General features: G+C 36.8%; 1 protein-coding gene across 1 annotated transcript in view; it reads left to right on the top strand.

Annotated features, from left to right (window-relative positions):
* The first annotated feature begins 2,242 nt into the window (after nt 1-2,242).
* Nucleotides 2,243-15,601, top strand: part of LOC139714294 (MAM domain-containing glycosylphosphatidylinositol anchor protein 1-like) — a 61,124-nt gene continuing 47,765 nt past the window's right edge. Inside the window, exons 1-2 of the mRNA XM_071626010.1 lie at nt 2,243-2,309; nt 14,698-14,850. Of these exons, the coding sequence (XP_071482111.1) occupies nt 2,243-2,309; nt 14,698-14,850 (220 nt within the window). The remainder of the gene's footprint in view (nt 2,310-14,697; nt 14,851-15,601) is intronic.

Genomic DNA, 15,601 nt, shown 5'->3' with positions numbered 1-15,601 from the left:
GCTGCGCAGGCGACCTACCCGGTCTTGTTTATCATCACTTTGCCGTAGCGCGCAAGAGGAAGAAACATAAGCGAACTGTTACAAAGTGACATGTGGTCAAGCGGCAAACGATAACCGGCTTTTAATGAGACTAGCCTCTGGTGGTATCAATTCGTCTCCCCTTGGAGTTACACGCTCACGCTGGTCGGTCTCCTGCTCTGTTCTTCTCCATACAGCCACCCGATAAACTCTGCTTACGAGGTTTGCATTTTGCCTCTCGCTGGTAGTAGCTAAACTGGCTTTCCATCACGGTCAGCCCTCCGATCATAACAATAAGCTACGTGTAACCTTGGCGTGAAGCGATGAGAGGAAAACTCCCTTGAATTCGTTGTGTGCCTGAGAAGGATCTTTTGGAAGGACTCTTTATCCAGTGGGCTCCAAACATAGTATAAAGCAGGCAGTTTGGCACTGGTGAACTAACGGTGGAGTTGAAAAATCGGGAGAGCTTCTAAGGTGCATCGGAGAAGTAAGTGGTATATTTGTATTGCGATAGAAATTAGCTCTCAAAAAAAAACCAACTAAAATTAACTAGTTTTGTCTTTTTGATTACCATTTTTAGTAGGAGCCTACTATCCTACAATATCCAGTCCAAACAAACAGAAATGAGGGACCTAATAGTACATCGCTCCTCGTCATGACTTTGAAGGATATCATTTGAAGGATAACATTTTCTGTAGAATCTGATCATTATGTGCAATTTCCTCTATGTTGAGAGTGCTGAACAGGAACATACGTGTTGCCAGATTCGTAAGTGCCTTTTTTGGCTGTTGCCGTGGTAACGAATAATGATTAAAAAGAAATATTAGTATATGTTTCCAATTATACAGTAGAAAAATTTGATTAAAATGACTAAATTTATGATTCAGAGTTGACCGTTCTATTGGATTCAAATTCCTAGTCATTCGAAGTCGCGATGATATACTCAGAAATGATCGCTTGTATATCATCCAGAAACTAACATGTATTAACAATGATACAATGTGAAAACACAATAGTATAATCTGGGTTTGTCTGTTTTTAAGTTAAAACTTTGTTTGCCATCAAAATCCTGGTTAGGAATGTCATCAAGTCATAGACCTGTTATCTCAGAACACGGTTGTTGCTTTGGCAACGACTTCGTATAAATTGCACTGTGGGGAAATTTTTTGAGCATTACTGTGTTAAAACACAACATCAATGACTAAGTACCCAAAGTTCTAAACTGACGCTTTACAATAATATTCTAGATGTATGTTTTTAAGGTCGCGGTCATATCTCTAGGGCAGCTGTATATTTCAAAGTCACAGTGGAAACTTATAGGTATGCTTGGTTTACGAAATCCATATTAACTGCATGTGCTAATGCATTTATAATGTACCCCATCATCTTTGACACGATATCATCCGATATGTTCTCTTTGGTTTCAGTTCGTTATTCCGATAATTCATTATTCCGAAGGTTTGTTAATCATAAAATGATGTAAGATTCGTTATTTTAACAATTCGTTAATCCAGAAATGAAATAAGGTTCGTTTGTACGCGTCTCGCTGTTTCCTATTTTCGGATTAATGAGCCATCGGAATAACGAACTTCATCCATCCTTTTTAACGTAGGTGGTATTGGTATCCTCATCTGTCTGTCTGTTCTCAAACTGTAAAGCTATCATGGTGGTAGGTAAATATCTCAAAGACGTTGTCATTGTAGCAAATCTGTTTAAGTAATGAAATTCTTCAAAGCAAAAGGGAAACATAAGTGTGTTTGTGTGAAATTTAACAACATGAAAGCACACTGGCAATGTCTAAACACAGTGGTAAGTGTCCAATTTTATTTCATTTTTTCAATTTAAGCGTCTGATTGCAATACAAATCTCATTAATGGGGAACTATGGTTACACTCGAAATTGGTAGCTGCCTTCGTAATATCTCAATCCTCAGAAAATAAGGTGAAATAATTTTATCAAGATAAACCAAAATGAAATAGCAGTATCTAGATATTTCTATTTCATTCTGAGAGCTTGCTCTCCTGATTCTTTAAAGTTCCATTTTCATTGCATGAATTTTACATTGCTATGTTTTGGAAACAATGAACATGACATTCACTCTCTCGCATCTCCCAACAGACACCTCAATACCTTCGTGACTCAAGAATAATAAGAAGAAGGAAAACGGAGGAAAGGACAGCATCGAAAACGAAACAACGCTGAAAAAAAGAAGAAATCAGACACAATGAATGTGTGGATTCTAGATTGGGCATACCTCTGCCTGTGCCTCGCATTTTATCGCGCTGTTGCAGGTAAGTCCATACATGCATTCATTATAAAACGCTTTTTGCATAATAATGTTTCATGTCAATGCATCATTTATAAACCACCCAGTCGTTCATTCAGTTATTCATTCATTCCTTTTTTTTTCATTTTCATTTCCAAGCAATGTACAGTATGTCCCCCCCAAAAAAAAAAATAAATAAAAAAATAAAAATAAAAAAATAACAACCAGATTTTTGCATTGAAAACTTCCAATATGATTAGACTGTCTAAATGCTGCTTCAGGGTCTTGAGATATAACATCTGAGCTATATTTTGCAGAAAACCCCATTCAATTTGGTTAAGTTGTCACAGAGAAATGTGCATAGATCTTTGTAAAGCATGTCATGGGTCTGATTCTTCCAAATTTAGCACTCACGGATGCTCTAGGTAGAGCATAATGTGTGAACACAATAGAACTCGGAGGGAAGGGATTCCTGACATGCTCTACAAAACTCCTCATTTCTCTTTGACCACTGAAGCGAATTGGATGGGGTTTTCAGTAAGATGTGGGTAATGAGTTACATATTCCATACCTTGAAATTTTATTTGGATTGATTCACTATTTCTAAAGTTACCATTGCGGAGGGTCCCATTGTTTTTGTTTTTTGTTTTTTTGGTTTTTTTTTTTTTGGGGGGGGGGGACTTACGGTACATAGATATATAATATAACATTTCATGTAACTCTGTATCACAAAAGGAGAATGATTCCAAGTGGTATAAACTAATCTTGGGATACTTTGATTAAAACTTTCTTTAACCTTGTGTATATTACGCAAAACATTGATATTGTGAGTATTTGCTGTAAAATAAGAAACTTTAACAGAGACATGGTAGAGAGAATGTTGTTTTAATTTCACAAAAAACTGATGATATTATTTGTAAACATTCTATACAATACGAGTATGGGTCCTACGAGCATGACGAGTATAGGTTTTCCCGGCCAATTTCGCACTTTTGTCAGTCCATTTGATAAAAGGTTCATTCAATTTAGCGAAAATCCTCGTCACTGCACATTCTGTCATTCAAAATTGCAAGTTGGTCGTTCAATTTAGCATTTCGATCAATGAAATTTGCACATGTGCCTTTCGAATTCGTAAAACGAGCATTCAAATTGGCACGTGCTCTTCAGTCAATCAAATTCGCCAACACTGGCCGAAAGGGGTATTTCAGTCATTCAATTTCGCGTATGGGCAGTCAAATTCATAACATGTTCATTCAAATTAACGTCATGTTATTTCTTTTTTGCAAAGGTGATAACTTTTAAACGCGTATTTCTCTGTGACATTTTGTTTCATCCACGCACTGTTGAGCAGTAAAAGTATCATTTTTTAAACCATATATAACTCGAGTTTGTTGTCCTATAACGCCCCTTTTCTTTCATACATGTCATTTTAGGCCTATGTACCAATACTACAGATTAACTTCATCTTCTTACAGTCATGACAGCACAAGTTAGATACAGACGTATTTCTCAAGACAACAGAAAAAGAATTATAGGAACATTTTGATGACCATAACCTTGACTTCCTAGCTAACTGGCCGACACACTCGGAATAAAGCACTCAACGGCCAAATAAGTTGTGGCCACAATGATGCACTATATCTTCGGACTGGAAGAATCACTAAGCACAATTTGAAGAAAAAAAAAACTGTTGCCAAAATCTCTAAAATAAGTACGAAAATATGAAATTTAATGACGCTTGCAAATCAACATGTTGACAAAAAAAATAAAGAAAGAACTAAAGCATAAACATGCGTGCTAAATTGACTGCAAAAGATGTTAAATTGGATGCCCAAAAATGAATTTGAATGAACGAGTGTGGCATGTCCGTGATCACGTGACTATATCATTCTAAATTGAATGAACGAATTACGAAATGGTGCTCGTCTTACGAATTTCAATTGAAAAAGTGTTAATAAGAACGAGGCTAAAGGTAATTTGAATGCTCCAAAATGAATTTGAATGAAGACATCATGAAATTGAACTACCGAACATGTCATCTACACTAAATTTTGCTAAATTGAATGCAGCAATTAGGAATTGGACTGACAAAAGTGCGAAATTGGCCGGGAAAACCTATATTATACAGCTGCAAGAGAGACGGAGTCGGTATGGTAACTGGTAGTTAGTGCTTTTAATCATTATGTAGATATTCATGATAAATAGGACTATTTATCACATCTTCTTCATTGTCAATTCCACAGCATGGTGTGTACCATACAATGAATCAGCAATGCGTTTAATTCGTTGTTGATTTTTTTTTCTTCTTCAATTCCTTGTTAAGCTAGTTTGCAATGTCAAACTGATTTATAAATTTCCATATAAAGCCCAACGTCACTAACCACACGACAGTCATCAATAAGTATCATGTTACCACTAATTACATATTCGACGATGATATTACAGGTACGAAGCTTGATATTATGAGTTGTATTATGTAGTGATATGCATCGTTATGTTGTTGATGATTATTATGTTACCAATTAAACATGCGTTATGAAGTCCACTTAATTTTAGTTGGAATATTCTTGCCGAAACGGGAAACACTCATACTAGGTGTGTTAAATGCAAGAGAATGCACGTTTGTTTTTTTTTTTTTTCATGAAACCTATAGGATCATTTGCTACAATCAAAAGCTTGCCATATTGTGTTACGTGTAAATACCAAGGTCGAAAAGTTGTTGTTCAAAGATTTGATTACTTTTGCTTTGTAATGATTTTACTGTATTCTATAGTATGGTGGGCAAAATGGTCTTGGCTAATTTCGAAAGGCTGAAACAGGTTTACCTTGATGTTCTGAAACTATAATTTGTTACTGTCTTTCATCAACGGAACAATCAAGACACTGCAATTCTTTTCCCTATTCATCCTGATTAAAGGGTAGGATGTATAAACGATGTTAGAAACATAATGTATTATAAAATGGGTTCAAGAATGTAGCCAATAGGAAGCGCTGAAATGAGTCACGTGTGCTTTGGTTATTCTAGTCGCATCATCCTATTGCAGATCGTCTGTGCGCGCGGCGGCTCCTTTGAATTACATGCATACATACAGTACGCGCTGTCAATCCTGTAAACAACTTCTAGTTCGGGCTGCCGGCCGGCCGGCCGGCCTTTCTTCCCTTGTGCATCTAAACATGATTGTGTGGCGTGCGTATACTCTTATATACGTACACTTTGTACAGTACAGTAGACCAAGCGTTGTGGGACCGGACGCGTACATGGAGTCACTTTGAAGGGCAAATCCAACGATTTAGCAGGTTAATTCTCACGCCGTTTTCAGAGTATGTTGTCTAGTAGGCCTATATGAGGAGTCTATATCAAGTCTTTAAGGTAAAGGGTGCATATTCTATGTAAAATAAGTAAGTTTTCATGCGGGAACTTAAGTGTCCGGAAACCCAACCCCCCATCATACTTATACTGGTATGTGCGGGATTTCCGAGTGCGACGTGCGTAAATGTTTGGGACGAACATCTTCGGACGTCTTGACCCACAAAGGTACGTGAAAAACGCTGAAAAATGCTGTTAGTTTTCGAATTTTCGACCCATTTTATAAAACAAATGATGCACAGGATTATTTCGTGGCGTTAGTGGAGGCGTAGCTCACTCTCGGGTATTTACAATGTAGTGCATGTTTCACAATTGTAAATACCCTCGAGTGCACTACCAGTATACGCCTCCACTAACGCACTCTATCCTGTGCATCTTATACAATCGTTTAACCTAACCCTGCCGCCAAGAAATTATTGCTGTTTGAAGGCCAATTGATTTCTATTCTCCTTCGTCACCGCTCATCAATGGATATCACTTCATTTTGTTCTCAGACATCCTAATTATCTGTAACATGGCTAAAGTGAGGCCCCTGTAGTCGAATTAGGGAATCATTTGGAATGTTGTTTTTTAATGCGTACGACAAAAGAAAATTAATGCACTATAAAAATAGTGACCATGGCACAGTGCATTAACCAATAGAATGTTCTTCATATACACACACAAGGAAATACACAGCAAATAAACTTCGTACGTACATGACACCACACACCATACATGCACACACACACACACACACACACACACACACACACACTCAAACAAACTAACAAACACATTCATATGACTATGTATACACATAATATCACGTTATATTCATGTTGGTTAACTATCCCGTCGGCCATTGGTTTCTTTTCGTGCCACGACGCTTTTAGGGACTCGACCTAAGTAACATTCATTGTGTTACATTATCTTCATGTTCAGATGATGTTGTTAATAGTGGTCGAGTCCCGTTCGGATCCGAGCGCGACCCGATTGTGGTCGTATAGCTTGAAATATCTCTAGTATCCGAAATGTTGGTGTTTTTACCTCAGAAAATAATTATGTTTCTCTTTACTAGGTATATATCGGCGCAGAGAAGGCAACTTAGATAGGATATCACAAATGTTGACGTTTGTACATCAGAATGCATGTTTCTCTTTACTATAGGTAACCGTGCGCCGCGAGAAGGCAATTTAGATAGGATTGGACAAAGACATGGCCATGATAATGTGGCATGTAATAGAACACTCATTTGGTGCTTCAAACCTCCCACCCTTTCGGCAGAATATCCGGCGGCATCTATGACACTGTATCATCCTGTGCAATCACCAAATCCTTCCTTGACACAGACATAGCAATAGACAGGAACACGCGGCAGGGAGATAGCTAGAGAAGAAGAGAATAATATGCAAAAGACACTGCTGTCTATTACCATAATGCAGCCACGGGGATTTGGAGGGATAAAAGGAGCACAGATAATGTTACAATACTTGATGGTGGATGATTCCCTGCCCAATCCGATGTCTCTTCTCCTCCTATAGTCTCTACTGTGAATATAGCCATAAAGACTGACACGGATTTTTTTTTTTTTTTTTTAGATCAATTGAAGGGTAACTTTACCGCGATTGAAGGCAGGAAATATTTAAATCGAGGAAATATCCACCCCCTTTAAATTTCAAAGGATGATTTTTCCACCTTTAGAATATACATTGCTCCCTAAATAATAAATGGAAAGTAAAGCGTTACTGTCAGTTAAAGGGATGATAACATATTATTGGTGGAGATGAGGATTGAACTTTTAACCTTTTGCGAGAAACCAATAAACCACCTATGGGATAATACAGAGCATATAACATTCAAGAGGAATTCAAAGTTTATTTGATGAAAATCGGTTTGGAATGGTGAGACATCAAAAAACAAAGTAAAACAAAGCGATAGTAATAAAAGATGGGTCCCACTTTTTATTAGGATTACTCTGTTTTGGGTATCTCAGCCATTTCAAAACCAATTTTCATCCAATAAATTTTGAATTGCTCTTGGAATTACATGCTCTTTCATATTTCATAAGAGCTTTCTCATTATCTTACAAAAAAAAAATAAAATGTAAAAAATCTGAAGTTACGTCTCAACCAATTTTTCTAAAATCCTATGTTTAATTATTTTGCCGTAATCATTTGAAAATTTCTGCATACTCAAATGATGCCTCGCTCGGATGACTTCAGTAGTTTGATCAACTTGCTACTTTTCTTAGCATTTATACCTTAGGTTTAATCAAAAACATCAGACTATACTTTGTACATTCCGAGAACTTTATAATATTCTCGATATCTTGTATTTTTGCATGTTACGCCACTTTTTGACATTGATATAATGTACTGAAAGCCTATGTTATATTTTTGGAACCCACATCCTACTAGCTTTGCTTTTTAGTGGGTTCCTCATAGTACACGCCAATTATACGTCCTTATACATTTGTGCAATTTTGGTTCAAACTGACCATTGTGTGTTAAAAACATTTCTTTTTCAAAATCAAATGGAATATAAAACTTGTATGAAATGTGGAATATGGAACATAGATTAAAAAACAAACAAACAAACAAACTATACGATCCCTTTGATTTGCTGAAGAAATTGACTCATGACAAGTCCCTTGTTCGCGTATCTATAGGAAAATATTTTGACAACTTAACAATAACATAGATTAATTTTTTTTCGGATTTTGGAAACAGAATGCACTGAATGCGCATTATCGGGTGACGTGGTATGGAGGGGACTCTTCTCTCTCTCTTAGTAAGACTGCTGAGGAGAAAATAAAAAGCAGATTTTGTGTTAGATACGTATACGGTTTAATGCAAAATTGAGGACAGTCATGGGGAAGTCATGATAGCTTAACACCGCTATTTTGAGATGATGATCAAGCACCATACTACATTATGATGTTGACCTTTAGATGTCCATGATCTTTACAAAGGCGATGTTCTTACATGCTGACGTTTGCGCTGCCATTAACTTTCTTGTTTCCCCTTGATTCATTCAAGAATTTAGTTATTTTTTTATCACCGTTGAAATAATAATAATTTTAGAAAAGTCTGTTGGATTTGCAAAGCATATTAAAGAAGGACCACGCATATACATCCCGAATATTCACTCTCTCTCTCTCTCTCTCTCTCTATATATATATATATATATATATATATATATATATATAGAGAGAGAGAGAGAGAGAGAGAGAGAGAGGGAGATACATGTCGTCACACATAAATAAGAAATTTTGGTTTGTTAACTGAAACATGTAATAAGAAAATGTACGAAAGAAAAGTGACTATACCTGGAAAATTACTGTGACAAAAAAAAAAAAATGTGCATTACGAAATAATTTAATCACCGAATGAAAGCAGTGAATTCCAATCAGTATGAAAATTTGCATTTGACACTGTCCCCAACTTTTTCCGAACAAATTAATTGCCCGATGAATTAGGTGAGAGCATAGTGTCACTCAGGGGAAATCAGAAATCACGAGTTGAATTCCGTGTTAAATCCTCTGCTTGCCACATTTTGACCTCTTGTCCATCCTGTCCATATATATAGGTATATGTGTGTGAATTTTGGGCATGCTTGACTCCTTGGTACAGAAATGGTTAATCGAGCTGACAGCATGTTTTAAGTCAGCAAACAGTCTATAAAAAGGTCATGGAAGGTTGTGACCGATTTCCATTTAAACCCTAGCAATGGCGGTACAGTCAGTTGATCACACTAAAACGATGAATAGAAGAGATGCAAATGCGAAACCTACAGGGCAACAGTTATCAGCCTCTGTTTTGGGTGTTTTTACCCTTTTTTAGGGAATGAGAGCAGGTAATCATGGAGCTTTCATAATGTATCATAATCATAAGGTAAATATCGACGTTTCACCCAAATTGGCTCTGATGATTGCGTCGCATTGGCCGTTTTTTTTTTTTTCCGTCGAGCAACCATGAAAACAGAGTTCGTTATTGCAACTAATTGACAAATTGCCCTGCATCGACGTAAATAAGCAGTGAATTGATGAGTGTATTAGTAGTAGCCATGATAAAAAATCATGGGCGTACATACTCGAGCGCCCATGATTTTTATCATGGCTACTACTAAAACACTGATCAATTCAGTGCTGAAATTACGTCGATGCAGGGCAATTCATCAATCAGTTGCAATGAAAGCATCTCGACGGAAAAATTTAATGAATTTGGAGAGTTCGTTATATTATCATAAACACAACGGTCCACAACGGAATCTGTTTATTCACCATGAATTAGCGCCGTGGATATTGTTCTACTGGTATTCATCGGCAAAGAGGAATATGGTGTACATTTGAGACTTTTCACTCATAACTTAGTCATGGAAATAGTGATATCATATTTTCTGAAGAAAAAAAAAACAATGGCACTGCGTTCATCTCAAATAACGGAAACTTCTACTTAACCACAGGTGTCTTTCTCAATATGGGTTAATAACCTGAAATAGCCGGCAATGATTTGTTATTGTAATGTAATATCGCTGAAAGAACGGTGACTGTGTAGTGCCAATGAGGGTGTAGTGAATCTATAAAACGTTTTGTGTCTTGTATGAAAATGCTTTTATGATTATGATAATTTGTGAAATTAACCATTTTATTGTGTGACCAAAAGGAGAGGAAGAGGAAGGAAAGCAGATACATGATTCAGAGAAAAAGGCCAACAAAAGGAGTGTAGTTCCTAGATATTATATTTCTCTTATTTTCTAGATGCTTATACTTCGCTTTGTGTATAATCCATTGAAAGATTATACAAATACTCTTAAATTTTGTAGAAATCCTCGGGTGGAGCTGCTTACACAATGCAAAACTCAAGATGTGATATTAGTGCATTAATTTTGTGGTGTCTATGTACAAATTATATGTCTTGTGAAAGTGCCACAGGAAATGCACGAGTCAATCCTCGTAAACAGAGCTTTTACTTGCCTGGGATTGGGGCATCCGTCAGCCTCCATAATTCTATTCTTTTTTAACAGTTTAAAGGCGATAAAGTGAGGTGTAATGCATTCTGAAACAATTACCTTGTACTTTGCCTTTACACCTCTCCTTACACTGCAAAACGCAGCTCGCTTCTCATAGGAGAATATTTCATTATCGCCTTTTTGGGCAGGAAATTGCAGGAAGATCTGCACATGCGCAAAGCATATCTGCCGAGCTCGTTGGCACGGAACTTATAACCGTGTACCCCTTTTTTTGCCACCTGAAAGAAACCAGTGGTATTCTGAGGTTCTTCCGCGGTCTCGGCGGCGTCACTGGGACAATTTTAACAATTCATAGAATACCTTTACGTGTTGACCACGGGTGATATGCTCGTAAGCCAAAGTTGTCCTCGAGGTAAGGCATTCTCCATCATTCACACGGCAAAGGGGCAACCATGGGGATGCCAGGAGGGAAAAATACGATATTCCAAATTCTTAACTCATTGCCTTCAATAATCTGTTGTGCAGTGTGCACGGTTTACTGCTAATGCAAACTTACCATCTCTGGGAAGAAATGGGTTAAAGATTTACACCTGCAGACGGAGAACTGATAGCGTCCCTCTAACGATATACTGTCACATCTGTAATACTGACTTTTTCTCACGATGTACGCTCACAATATCTTTTATTTAACTCACTTTTAAATGTGAGAAATGAATGTGAAGCAATCAGCCCACGTTATCAGCGTCCCAAGAAAATGAAACGTGACATTCCTTTAATGATATATTTGAAATTTAACGTGGTAAATCTTCCAACTCGAAATTAAAGCACGTTATTACAAAGGTATCTATCTGTCTGTCTATCTATCTATCTATCTATCCATCTATCTATCTATCTATCTTTCCATCTCTCTTGTCCTACATTGAAATAATAATTATTCTTTACTTCCCAAGGAGAGCAGGCTATGCAATTGAATAATGTATTCATTGAAGCTATACACCGCACTCTTTTTTTTTTTATATTGAGTCTTCCGACTTAGAATTAGAGCACGTTATAAAAGGATTATCTATCTATCTATCTATCTATCTATCTTTCTTTCTTTCTTTCTTTCTTTCTCTTATGTCCTACATTGAAATGATTATTTACCTCCCAAGGAGAACAGGCTATGCAATTACATAATGCATTCATTAAAGCTTCACATTTGTACTCTTTTTTTATCACGTACATCAAAAAGTAAGGTTAACAAGGAGACCATTACATTTTTCTTTTGGTTGCTTTTGTACGAGATTGACTCGCAGATTTAAAAGCGACAACAAAAATTGAAACAATCAAGTGGACAAAAGAGGAGATGAGAGTTGAAACAAGAGAGACAAGATAGAATGTCTACAACAAAGAAATATTAAAGAAGGGGTCATTGTTCTTTTAGTGTGATTGTGTATATTGCGTAGGAGTTGCGTATCAAACGAACACTTCTTGGGGTTTTTTTTCCAAGAATTATATATGCACTTTCACTGAAAATGTCTTACAAAGTTTCCCATGCCGACAGACTTTATCGTTCCGCTGTTCCCATGGTACTTGTTTTCTCCGCCTTATGCCATTTCATCCTGATGATTTTTTTTTTAATGATACTAGTAAATCATGCTGTTTCGTTGAAATCAAAGTGACAGCGCATAACATCGTTAAATGCATTATGGATTAAACGTATCAACACTTATAATCATTATATCATAATGCATGCAGTCGAACTGCCATCTAAGTTCTTACAACAACTTACAACTATATTGGGTGAAAAATGATGTGTTTAAGGGATGGTATGGTTTTGGTTTAGATGACCGGGTTCAGGTTTCCAACTTTTTTTTTTTGTGAGATAATGAGAAAACTTTAATGAAATATGAAAGAGCATACAAATCTAAGAGGAATTCTAAGTTTATTTGATGAAAATTGGTTTTGAAATCGCTGAGATATCAAAACACAAAGCAGTCTTAATAAGTGGGACCAACCTTATATTAGGATCGTTTATCGCTTTGATAAATTTACTTTGCTTTTGGATATCGCAGCTATTTCAAAGCCGATTTTCATCAAATGAATTTTAAATTCCTTTTTAAAATTGTATACTCTTTAATATTTCATAGGTGGTTTTGTAGGTTTTGTAATTATCTCGCAAAAAGTTAAAAGCTGAATACCCTTCTCAACCAAAACTATACCACCCTTTACAGACCATGCATAAAGTTTAAGACATGCATGGCAACGACTGTGTTGACCCCGGGTAATTTTTTTTTTTTCACTGCCTATTTCGGTCAGTGTAAACACCTGTCTGCATTTTAATCGTTACTACTAATTCTACAAGAGTTCGCATCTCGTATAACGGCTTCTGCAAAACTAAATTGATATTCCGAAATAAAACCCGAAGTAAAAGAGGACTATAACAATGCATTGTGATAACATTCATTCCTCATGCATGACCGTGCCCTGCAAATAAAACCAATGAATGAAAATGTCATTTGCTGTCATTTAACTACAAAACATATCAATTGCAAATAATTTCCCCTTTATAATGTGTAAATAGATATGTATTTTTATCATTACTATCTCTATACGAATATCATGATTTTCATTATTTCATGTATTAATGTGTGTGTGTGTGTGTGTGTGTGTGTGTGTGTGTACGTGAAGAGAAGAACAAAGCGTATAGAAGACAGTGGACTAAACAAGACTATACGGTCTTTGTAAATCCAGCATAAGATTTTATGTGAATTGCCTCTTCTTCATAAATATTCTTTGAGGTTAGCCGAACGTAGTGCCAATGGCATGGATTTTACTGTTTGTGTTGAAGTATAGATGAAGAGAAATCGCAAAATTACATGACCAAAGATCTTCCGGCCTGTGTAAGGTGAGACACCAACAGCGATGAGAAAATGCAATCATTACTTTAAAGGGATCGTATAGTTTTGGTTGAGACTTAACTTCAGGTTTTTATCATTTTTTGGTGAGATAGTGAGAAACCCCTTATGAAATATTAAAGAACATGTAATTCCAAGAGGGATTCAATGTTTATTTGATGAAAATTGGTTTTGAAATGGCCGAGATATCCAAAACAGAGTGATCCTAATAAAGTATGGGACCCACATTTTATTACGATCGTTTGTTTTTACTTTGTTTTTGGTTGTTTCAGCTATTCCAAACACGATTTTCATCAAATAAACTTTGAATTCCTCTTAAAATGGTATGTTCTGTACTACTTCATAAGTGTTTTCTTGGTATCTCGTAAAAAAGTAAAACCAAATTTTCATCTCCACCAATAATGTACCATCCCTTTAAATCGTCATCCATTTGCTGAAAAGGTTTCACAAAAAGAAAGCTCACACAATATAGAGTTTCACGTTTGTTTGTTTATTTGATCTTGGTTGGTCGAATTTTGCAAGAGACAGCAAGTTCTGGACAGGTACTTTACCATGTGAGTTCTCTCTGGGTAGAAGTGCGTGTATGTGTGTATGCGTGTGTGCGTACGTGTGTGTGTATGTGTGTATGTGTGTATGTGTGTATGTACGTGAGGCTGTAATGGATGTATTTTCTGATCGGACTGGCATCATAAAGTTCTTTGTACTTTAATGTTATCTGTCACAAATAAATGACTCGGTAGCTCAAAACATAGGCTAGAACTGTGTGAGGAAATAGTTTTGTGACACTCCATGAACTAGTTTGTTTTCTCACTTAAGTGCACTCGGCAAAGGAAATACATGGTATGTTATCATACGCGAACAATAATATTGCAGGAGATGAAGTACTTTTTTTGTCGCTGACGGAATCATCGAAGGATAAAGCTGCGTATACCATGTCCTTGTTTGATGCAAAACCCAGACATTGATTAATCAACACATTATGTTGTTTTTCCACAACCTAAACCTCGACTCAATCCCTGCAAACCGATCCTATTATACCGTTTTCGACCCCCACCTATTATGTCTTTTATCCATCCCACCCCTACTTTGATAACTCCTCCCTCCTCCCACCCACTTTTCTATTGCATCCCTTTTAACCCCACCACCACCATCACCACCCCTACTGGATTCTCCCATATCCCTCCCAACTTTGTCAGACCAGTTTAAGGGACGAATCATTATCGGCTCCACGGCTTTTACCGAGCCGATAAGCAACAGCAAGTGCGCCAATGTGGTCGCGATCTCCGACACCAACATGCCGGGATCCATGTACAGAAACTGTACGAACGCCCCGAAGTCCACGCCTCCAGGTAGGTACCACAGCAGATCGCCCGATTCTCCGGCGGTCCTCCCCAATGCAAACCCCTTAAACCCTCCTAGTCTGGCTCTTCACGATTTGTTTTGAAGACAGTGACATTGAATCAGAAGCTGTGAGAACTAGACATAAATAGATGCACAAAACAAACCGGAAAAGATTAATTGACTGAAGAAAGCCATAAAGATGACACACCCTTACGAAATTCAGATAATGCAGCTTTAATGATAATATAAATAACAAGGTTCTTTTCTAAGAAGAAAAATGAAAGCTATTAAATGATCTGACAAGCCCTATCCACTTCATTCTCGATTTTTCTCTGAAATGTATACCGTGGGAAAAAAATATCATCGAAACCTAAAAGCATTCTAAAACTTAAAGAATTCATGAGAAAGTCTTAAACATTCCGTAATTATATGTATGTTTATTGTTCTGTTTCATGTTTGTGTACTAGCATGTGGTTACTATTTGGCTGACAATGAAAACAAAGTCATGTAGAATAGTGCATCTATGCGACTGAAATATTCTTGTCGCTCTTACAGAGGTGCATATTTCCTCATTTGAAGTGACAAAAAGGATGCTGCGACTACATCCCCCAACTTACATATCCGGCGTGTGTGCTGTCTTTGTGCTGTGTGGGGTGAAATCTTAGATGCTTAGATAATCAAATACGAACTCTTTCATATTGCACGCAAACAGAAAAAAACCTCTTTATTTCTGTCATCGTTAAAACTGAGAGACCATCG

Source organism: Diadema antillarum, unplaced genomic scaffold, assembly GCF_040938485.1.
Source record: "Diadema antillarum isolate AM-2024a unplaced genomic scaffold, OU_Dant_1.0 seq00002224_RagTag, whole genome shotgun sequence".
NCBI classification, from domain to species: Eukaryota; Metazoa; Echinodermata; class Echinoidea; order Diadematoida; family Diadematidae; genus Diadema; species Diadema antillarum.
The sequence above is the reverse complement of the archived record's forward strand: the minus strand, read 5'-3'. Positions and strand labels throughout refer to the sequence as shown.